A 10,163-nucleotide genomic window follows, 5' to 3' on the forward strand; every position below is an offset into this window, starting at 1 on the left:
AATATCCTACCTGTTAAATATAAGCGGATAGCACAAATAGATCTGTGCATTAAAAGCAGCAAGTGTCTGAAAAACATTACAACTTACATACAAAAACTTACAAAAGCACAAAAAAATACTTCAAAAACACTCTACAGAAATAAATTTAACTTGTCTGAATTTTTTATGTACAGATATGCATCTTTTAATGGTTTAAAATAAAATAAGAAAAGTCTAGTTATTTCCATGCAGTGTCCAGAAAGAGGTGTTGTTCAGCTTGTAGGGCAGCACAACTGCTTCATCATCATCATCATATGAAATAACTTTTTTTCACAACAAAAAATAGTGGCTGGTAAAATATTTGAGTGGCCGGTAAAACATTTTGTCCACCAGCCATAGTGGCTGGTGGACAAAATATTTAATTTCCACCCCTGAAAATATCACATGATCTTGATTGATCTGTTGGTGCTCAGCGTTCGTGTTGGGGATGACTCTGAACTACTCCCTTTTAGCTTATTATCCGTAAAAGCTGTAGCAGTTTTTGTCTCCTACGGTCCGCTGACAGTGGCGGCCATCTTGAATTGGGCTGGCTAGAAAAGTTCATCTTGGTAGATATGCATCCAAGGATTGCTTTTTAAAAAAAACTTAAGTTCGTTCAGCTGCTCCCTTCTTCAGGGGTCACCCCAGCGAGCAAACTCACACAAACGATTTGGCAATTTGGACGCCCTTCCTGGGCTTGAACCTGCGGCCTCAGGATTACAAGACCGCGGCACTGACCACCGAGCCAGGTTAAATAAAATCCATCCAGTTGTTCATTAAATATTTTGCTGACAGAACTGACTCCATTAGTTAATGGCAAACAGAGGTTTTGTGTGATCTGTTAGCTCTCAGGGCATGTTCACACACCAAAATTTAGCTCAACATCTGTAAAACTGACTGAATTGTAGACATGTTTGTGTTTTTAAGGTCTATTAGCTGTGGCAGCCATCTTAATTTGGGTTGATAACTCTAAAAGTCAGTTGAAGATGTAAAACTAAGGATTACTTTCATTAAATCTGTCCAGGTTGTTGTTGTTGTTACTGAACTGTTTGCTTCACGTTCAAACCAAGCTTGTAGGATTTCCTTAACTCTGAAGTCTGTAAAACCCTACACACTCGTTTCCTGCTGCCACTACGACAGCAAACGTCTTTCATTTTAAGCCAAACCCTGAGTTCTGTCTTGTTCTGAGTCGTTCTGGTCCCAGAACCTTTAAAAAATTAAACGCCTTGCTCTGCATCGCTTTAACACTATCACTTTGAATTCAAAATTATGCATTCATTTTTGAAACATCTTGTTCCTCGAAGAGCGTGAGCTAAGCAGAGCATCGAAGAAGAAAACGTGGTTTCCCGGTCGTCCGTGACTTCTTCTGGTGCCGTAGGAGAGGAGTCTTCGACAAACAGGGGATGAGGAGGGTTGTGTTGAAACAAAAGGTGCAGTTTGGGAAGGGCGCAGAGGAAAAGGGCAGGTGGACAGATTTAGTTGCGAGTTTAACGCCTGGGAGGGACGGAAACAGAGAAACAGCGAGGAAAGGAGTGAGGAAGAGGAGAACTAAGGGGTGGAGAGAGAAAAGAGGAGATGAAAGACGAGAGGAGGAAGGTGGAAAGGACACTCATCCCCATCTGACACCTTGGCTCGTCCTGAGTAAGCACAGGTGTGTGTGTGTGTGTGTGTGTGTGTGTGTGTGTGTGTGTGCGTGTGTGTGTGTGTGTGTGTGTGTGTGCCTCTCGTTCGCAGCGGGAGACCTGACCTTGTGTTTGACACGCAGCGTCTGTGAGAGACAAACACAGAGGACAAGAACTCCTCAAAATCAAAGACAGTGATAAAAAGGAAAAAGGAACAAATGATACTGGGGTTATGAATAATATTTTTTTACCCTTTTAACTCTCCCGTAGCCTTTGGGTCAAATGGACCAGAAGCTACAAGAGCTTCTCTTCCTCTCGTCATTACGAGGGCTTCAGGAGGGTTAATCTGTAATCAGCACAATCAGCGACTTTTAACTGCGTTCAAGTGCATCTCATTTTCTTTAGCTTTCATTGGGAATAATCAGCCTTTAAACCGACTGACTCACTTTATTACACAGATGTAATCTGAGTCAGGTCTTTACAGATTTGTTTTTCCTTCTTTTTTAAATTCTTGTTTCTTAAATACGAGACTTTTAGAAGCTGCTCCGACAGCATCAGAAATCCTCTGCAGAAATCTCAACTTTTTTTTTAAATATATGCTAATTTCCTTTAATGCAACATCTGGTTTTACAGCCTAACATCTGTCAGTAGCTGTGAATGAAACAGTCAGCTCAGTTTCCAAATATAAATGTTTTTTTTGTTTTTGTCAATCTGTTCTTTTGTCTCTTATCTTAATGGTTAGAAGCTGAAGAGTTTGCAAACCCCTGCTTTTTACTGCAATAAAACTTTTGTGACCAAACGCTTCAGGCCCCTATTTCCTGATTCCTGATACATCTTTTATTTAAAGTTTGTGGCAAGAAGCAACAAGAAAAAAAACACCTTTACATTTATATGTATGTGCTCACTGAATCTGTCAGGCAGGGTTGCCAGATAAGTACTGGCATTTTGAAAACATTGTATTTTGTGCTGATTGAGATGGGGGGAAGTGTTGTGATTGGCGGACATGTGCACAGAAAAGGAGGGGGACTTGACCCTAAAGCTGTCTTATAAAAACGGTAATTATCGTATTTCTGGCAGCATTGATGCCAGGCTTTCAAGGAGACGAGCATGCAGTCTGGAGCATTGAAACAGTTACATCCAAAAAGGGTGAATACATGAATGTTTGATTGGACAGAGGATGACTTCGGGTCAGCAGCACAATCAGCCCTCTGCTGTCCGCTGTTACTACTGTTGTTCATCTCCTGGTGTAAGCGCAGGAAAAACTAATGATAATGATAATGATAATGACCTCTGTGAGGCGTTTCCTGAAAAACACCTCCGCTCTGAGACCCGGATTCAAAAAGCTTTGGTTTCAGAGAAAACGGGGCCTGTTGTTGGGTACACCACCGGCCGAACCGCAGCAGAAAAGCTACAGTTTCACTGAAAAATCGGCGCCATGTAAACCGTGCCTCGATCTGATTTCCCGCTGCCTTCATCCCATCAACACCCTGAATCCTCACGGGCGCGAGGTGACGAGGAGGGATTAAATCAGTGTGAGAGGTGGGACACAGAGAAGGTTAAAAATCCCTGACGTTTTCCTGTTTTCCTCTGTTTACCTCACCCAATCTCATCTTCTAAAGCCCGAGGACTGAGTGTGAGTGGCAAACAACCACACACACACACACACACACAAACTCACACACAGACCCACACAAGCTTCAGACGAGCCGGGCTTTTTAATTCTGCTCCACACCAATGGGAGATAAGAGAAACAGAGGAGGAGGAGGGGAGAAAGTAGGGCGAAGGAAGAGGGAGCGAGTTCACTCTCATTCACAAAGATTATATTATCTCTTTTTCAAACACACACACACACACAACGTCTGTGTTGATCTGCCTCTGGATGTCTCAGCATGCATAATTATGACTCATCAACCCAAATGCTGTCACCTAAAAAGAACCGTTTCTGTTCAGACTTCTTATTTCAGCTAATAAATTTGTGAATGTTGGACAGAATTTCAACAAAAACAGTTGTTTTCAAGCACAGAATCGTGCAAAAGCAGAAATAGATCATCAGCGCGTCCGGCGCATGCGAAGACGAGACACAGCTGCTTTGGGTCTTTTCGTCCTTTAGTGTTTCCCACAAAACGCCAAGATGCTCGCCTGTGCCCTCGCACACGTCAGCAGCACGTTTCCATGACGACACTGTCACATCCGCCCACCGCGCCCCGGGGCCGACTCTATTGGACCGTGTCAGGCCGCAGTTACGTGCTGGAACATCCTGCCGCGCTCGCACGGCGCTGCTGCCACAGTTGTCACGTCTGCCCTGCTCGCTTCTCGTCACGTTTGAGGCTGTGGCCTAAACCTGAGGTCAAACCGATCGCCGACCAAACCAGAGCAGTGTGTCTGAGCCCCACGTCACGGATACACTCTGATCCTCTGCCACCGCAACACACACACACACACGCCTGGAGACCTCAGCAAAACCATTAATGTTTAAACTGACTTTTTGTTTTATTGTTGTAGTGGGGAAAGGGAAGGAAGGCCTTACTGAAGGGTCTGGTCACAGCAAAGTTCAACAGCAGAGAGATAAGATGTTGGCCAACAGCATGTGACCCGTACAGCAAAATGAGACACAGTGAGGACTTTTTCATAATTCAGTTAAAAATATTTTTTTGAAATTCTTCCTCCCAAATGTGTCAAAACTGGATATTTTCACTTATGTTGCTCCGCAGCCTGAGTTCATTCTAAAACATTATCTTGCTGAGCAGGGGTGCCACCATGGAGGGGCCAGAGGGGGCAACAGCCCCTCCTTTAAATTTACTGTGATCCCAGACTTGATTTAAGAAGGCCCCCACAGCCAACTGAGTTGGCACAAAAATTGCTATACTTCAGCCAGTTTTACAGCTACTGAGCTAGGACTTGGTGAGGTAGTAGCTGAGAGTCATCCTCACCTCCTGTTCCAAGTGCTAACAGATTCTTTAAGATCTTTGTTTAAAACTTTGATGTGAAAGGCAGTAGGAGATATGCATTTGTTTGAGAGACTCTAGTTTCAATAATAAATATGAATTTAAGCTTCCTTGACTGTGCTGTTCTAAGTTTATAATACCAACCATAAAATAAAAAACCAAAGCAGATTTATACCAGAAGGTGATTCAGAACCTCCCAAATATCTTATACATGATAACAGCGTAAAACTCTTGAAATTCTGTCATGGAGGTCATGTTTTCAGTGGTGATTACTCCAAAAGTTAATAATGGATATTCATGAACATTTTCAGGAAACGTCAAACATGGCGCAAGAAACAAGTGATTCCAATTTGGTGCTGATCCGAGAGTTCAAGGTCAAAGGTCAACATCACAAGTGATTCCTGTGCTCTAACTCTGCAACTGTGTAACGCAGGAATGTCAGACTGCACAGCTGGACGCCTCACGGGTCATGGATGATTCCTATTGATTTCAAGGTCATGGGGTCAAAGGTCAAAGTCACAGGCGACTCCTTTGTTAAAACTTTGTCTCTGCTCCAGCAGGTGACCCATTTGTTACCTACGCCATGGAAGTTATGTGTCCTGTCATGTTTATCTGTCTCTTAGCAAGATTACATAAAACCTAACAATGAACAGATTTGGATGAAATTTTCAAGAATTGTTGGGTTGTCACAAAAAACCCCAACAACTATTGATTAAATTTTGATAATGGTCCAGATTATGATCTGGATCACACTATTTTATATTGACGGTGAGGCCTTGGCGGAGGTTTGCGCTCTCTGAGTGCTTCTAGTTGCTTTTGGTTTTGGTGTGCCACCCCAAGAGTAACAGTGGTTCTTATCTGGCCACCCTTTAGAAAACCTACTGGAACCACCTCTGCTGGTGGGGAACATGAATTCCTTAGTAGCGTGTCAAAAAAAAGCTATTCAGCTTCAAATCACACAGCTGGGTAAAGAGACGGTGGACTGAGAGACAAACCTGACCTCCTGACCTGGAACAGCAGGATATAATCCATGACATTTTCATGATTTATTTCAGCTCAAGCACCAGAGCCTTTGAGTACAGATTTATATTCTCAATATTTTATTGAAAATGCACAATACCATCACCTTCAACAGAACAATCCATCCACTGAGCGCTGACCTGCCCCGTTAAACATCGTGCAGCAGACCTAATTCAGCACACAGCCACTGGTAAAAATGTTGGACAGTAGGTCACACACTTCCCTCCAACTGCTCCTGTCAATACACATCAGACAGCACCGTTAACGATAGATCAATCGATTTTCCCATTTTGCTCTCGGAGCAGAACGAAACAATCCAGTTCAAACAGCTGGAGCTGTTATTAGTGATGGGAGGCCAGTTCAGGCAAAGGACTCAACCATAAATCATTTTACATGTAGGCAGACACACAGCGGTGTCAGCAAGTAACATTCAATAAATAAAACCTCGCAAATCAAATATATTTTGGTTTAAAATGTGGATTTAACACCGGTTTGAACTGTAGCAGTGAAAGTTTGTGTTCTGCTTTCTAAGAAAGGATTTTAAGTCACATAAAAAGCATCAGCAACTAAAGAAAAAAACCTCTCATTTCGTGTTATTGTCTTCAGAGAAGCACTGTGTGGCAAATATTGCCATATAGTGGCAAAGCTCCAGATTGCAACCAAGTGAATAGACCCTGAAGCCAAGAGTTGAAGAGAAACAACAGCAGCTACTTCTGTAAACACGAAGTAAGTGTTCATTAATACTGGTTGATTGACTAATAAACTATTAAACTCTATTTCTCCAGAGAGCTATCTACAACAGGTAAGATAGTAAGATATTAATTGTTCAGAACCTCACTTGAAAATGCTTTTAGCGCCACACAGGGTGTCTGCCTGGTTACTTATGTTCTTTTAAAGTCACATATTGCTGCCCCAGATCCCTGTGGTTACCAGGTTTTAAAAAGTCCTGCTTTATTATGAGTTTTTCCTCCTGTGGGCTTACATTTGAGTCCTCATACAGCAACAACCACACACTGAACTGCAGGATCCTCGTCAAGTATCTAGTGTAGACGCTGATCGGCTGAGAGCAAATGAAAAGAGTTGTACTGGTTGAAATAGATCAAATTAGATTTTTTTAAAACACTGACTCGCTGCAAAATTTAACTCAGAACCATCAGATCGCAGAGCTCATTTCTTGCGTCCTGCTTACATGGAAACGACAACATTTCTGCACCATCTTGGACTGAAGCCATGCATGCAGGCGATCCACCTCAAACCGGCTTGTTGTGAGTCACAGTCTGTGTTGCCACCTAGAGAACACCTGCATGTAGCACAGGATAAATCACAGCTGCCTGCTGAAGCAGCTGCATGAGAAAATGCTCCACGTTCGACCTTAAAAACAAAACCCTTGACATTTCAGGATGGGGCTGACGCTCTCAGTGAACTGCATGATTTAGTTTGGTTTCACGAGTGAGCGGAGAGAACGTGACGATAGACAGAGTTTCAGAAAACAGGATCGGGGCTCTGATCTGCAGATGGCAAAAAAAAACTGCCATAATGTTGTGGATACCTCCACTGTTCAAAAGCTGTCTCATCAGCATCCAAATTAGTGCAACGTCAAGACAGCTGATGGGGAATGTCATTTGTCTTACAGGAGCCTCCAAAATGACTCAACACGCTTCTTCACACATATTAGGTTTAGGCGCAAACATCTATTAAACCTTTCTTCTTGATGTCAAAAACATATGTGACAATGTGTGAATACTACTTGCCCATTTTTGCGGCCCGTTAAATACCCTCCAGTAGTATTTTATGTAAAAAATGAAGGTTTTTATTGCAGAAAAGAATCTTTTTAAAAGAGGTCTCTGTTGAGCTGTAGAACTTGAAAAATAAGCGATGTACTGACTTCCATTTTGGTGTGTGGGGGCAGCTAGGCGGAAGTACGATCACTATCGAAAATAGGATTGCAACGTCAAAATCTAAGATAGCCATCATATTTATATATGTTTGTATGTATGTATGAAAATGAGCCACTCCATTTACACTACACTACACTTTGAAGCAAAATAAAAGGATTGGGGTGGCTCAAGATGAATCTATGGTGGCCACCATCGGCCACCCTCTGGGTCCGTCATTGTGCCTGGTGCTGATCAAATCGCTTCCTCCGATCACCAGGATACGTGCCTCTGCTCTGCCTCGGACAGTGAATTATTTACAATAAGGTAAATTTATTGTCCCTCCAAATCTTTATCAATAAAGATGTAACGTAAGACTCTATCCCTTGTGAAAAAACCTTCTCTAAACTCAGTTTCAGTCGAACTGTGCAGCTAACCACCATCGGTCTGTTTGAGTGTCTCTCTTGATGCTTTAGTTCTTGAATTCAAACAACATTAACACTAAAGGACAATTCTGTTCAATTCCAGTCAAGAAAAACACTCATCTCAAAAACTACAGACATTCACATAGGACCCTCAGTGGGACATCAGTGTACCGCTTGTTTTCAGTGTTTAAGTATTTATGCCTACTCTGAAAACCCATAAGCTAAAGTTTTAGACCAGGCACCTCTGCTGAAACACCTGTACCTCCAAAATGAAGTAAAAACACATCCATAAATCTGTGACCCACAGCATGAACAGTGATGAGTTCACCAGTTATCCCTCAGTTTCAGCCCCAGCAGCCACCTCGTGCGCCTCACCCACATCCCTGCAGCTGATTGGCTGAAAGACTCAGTATCGTCTCAGCTGATTGGTTCTCCCTGGCAGCCAGTAAACCTGTGGCTTGCATCCCAGAGGCAGCCGAGTCTCCATCGCGCCCTGATGGATGCTCGCAGCTGATTGGCTCTCAGGCCGGGGAGGTGTGTGCGCACACGCAGGTGGGTTTTTTTTTAGTCCCACAGACACATCTTTAGCTGATTAGAACCCCTCCTCCCATCCAAAGTGATCGATTTGCATCATTAATTAATCCGATCTGGGCCTCGATCATCTTCGGTCCCTGATGTTACAGCGGTGCGCGTGCCGTCCGGTTTCTATGACAACGAGTCTCCTCCACGTGAGGCGCGGCAGGAGAGTCAGGGGTGGCAGCTGGAGTCAAAACAAACATTTCCTTCTTGGCATTTTCAGCGGAAGGAGCTGAAGAATCTGGGGGGAAAATGAGCCTCTGCTGTGGGTTCAAAGCTGCCCTGCAGACACCGCAGGCCTCTGAATAAATACTGTTTTTTTTAAAGTCCCTCCGGTTAAACCATGTTCCTCAGAGAACTAGAACCACAGCAGCTTCCTTGCAGCCAAAAACAAGAGGAAAGCATCTTTCTTACCTCATCTTCCTCCGCTGTCCCGCTGTTTTGTTTCAGCTCAAGTTCTTTGTTTTTATTTTTAGCTCAGATTTATAAAAATAAATAAATAAATAAATAAATAAATAAAGATCAAGAATCCTGTGATGGGAAGCAGCCGACTGGGTGCGCTGATGTTGAAGGTGGGGGGGATGATGTGTCAGTCAGGGGTGTGTGTGTGTGTGTGCTGCACGGATGTAATCCACAGTTTTCAGTTCTCCTCTCTCTCTGTGCGTCAGGCGGCGGCGGCGGTGGCGGGTCGTGGTTCGGTCGGACCCATCTCAGAGGGCGGAGAGCCGCTTTCCGAGGCTGGAGGAGCCGGCTGGACGGGAGACTGCCGAGGTGCCATCTTACCCTGCCTCCAACCGCTGGGAGGCTGCATGGAGAGGAGGAGAGGAAGAGGAGAGGGGGGGATGGCTGAAATATTCCCGTCTCTGTGGGTCTGCGGCGCTGCAGCGGCCTCTGTCGGCTGTTGGGGGAACTGCAGGCAGGCTGGCGACAAACCCCACTGTCACATGGTAGAAGCTTAAAATGTCAGTTTGACTCAATCATTTCATTCCTGATTGCTGTGATGTTAGGTTTGTTTGGGGTGCTCTGCTTTTACTTCCACAGGAGGAGGACGCTGAACCTGCGTGTGCCTGGACCAGGGGTAGGCAATCCTGGTCCTCGAGGGCCACTGTCCTGCATGTTTTACTTGTTTCCCTGCTCCAACACACCTGATTCAGTGGTTAAATCACCTCTTCATGTCCTGCAGAAGACTGTTAATCACCCATTGATTTAAATCAGGTGTGCTGGTGCAGGGAAACATGTAAAACCTGCAGGATGGTGGCCCTCGAGGACCAGGATTGCCTACCCCTAGCCTGGACAGTCCTCATTTCATCACTTTTAACTAAAATGTCAAGTATCTGTTCTAAACATCTTAAAAAAAAACAAAAACCTTCCTGTCAGGATTCCTGTTGAGGATCTTTTCTCATCATATAAACACATAGAAGGTACCGGAAATATAATTCATTCAGAGTTTTACTCTCGCTGTATTGCATCTCACTGGAAGTAGATTTTATTTTCAAGCAACTCTAGTATTTTTTTGTCCATTTAAATGTTCAAGCTTCCCACTTTGATTGTTACGGTTTTCCTGTTTGCCTAAATGATCAGCAGCCTTTCGTTTTTTTGTGCGGACTCTTCAGATGCAATTATCAGAGAAGTATCTTCTTTCTGTGTTTAAGAAAAATGCGACGGGATCTCTTGGCGCAACAG

General features: G+C 43.8%; 1 protein-coding gene across 1 annotated transcript in view; it reads right to left on the bottom strand.

The window, feature by feature from the left end:
* evlb (Enah/Vasp-like b) overlaps positions 1–9,283 on the bottom strand; it is a 44,776-nt gene extending 35,493 nt beyond the window's left edge. Inside the window, exon 1 of the mRNA XM_017409214.3 lies at positions 8,895–9,283. Coding sequence (XP_017264703.1) covers positions 8,895–8,899 — 5 coding nt within the window. The 5' untranslated portion in view covers positions 8,900–9,283. The remainder of the gene's footprint in view (positions 1–8,894) is intronic.
* Positions 9,284–10,163: the final 880 nt, after the last annotated feature.

Source organism: Kryptolebias marmoratus, linkage group LG19 (genome assembly GCF_001649575.2).
Source record: "Kryptolebias marmoratus isolate JLee-2015 linkage group LG19, ASM164957v2, whole genome shotgun sequence".
NCBI lineage: Eukaryota > Metazoa > Chordata > Actinopteri > Cyprinodontiformes > Rivulidae > Kryptolebias > Kryptolebias marmoratus.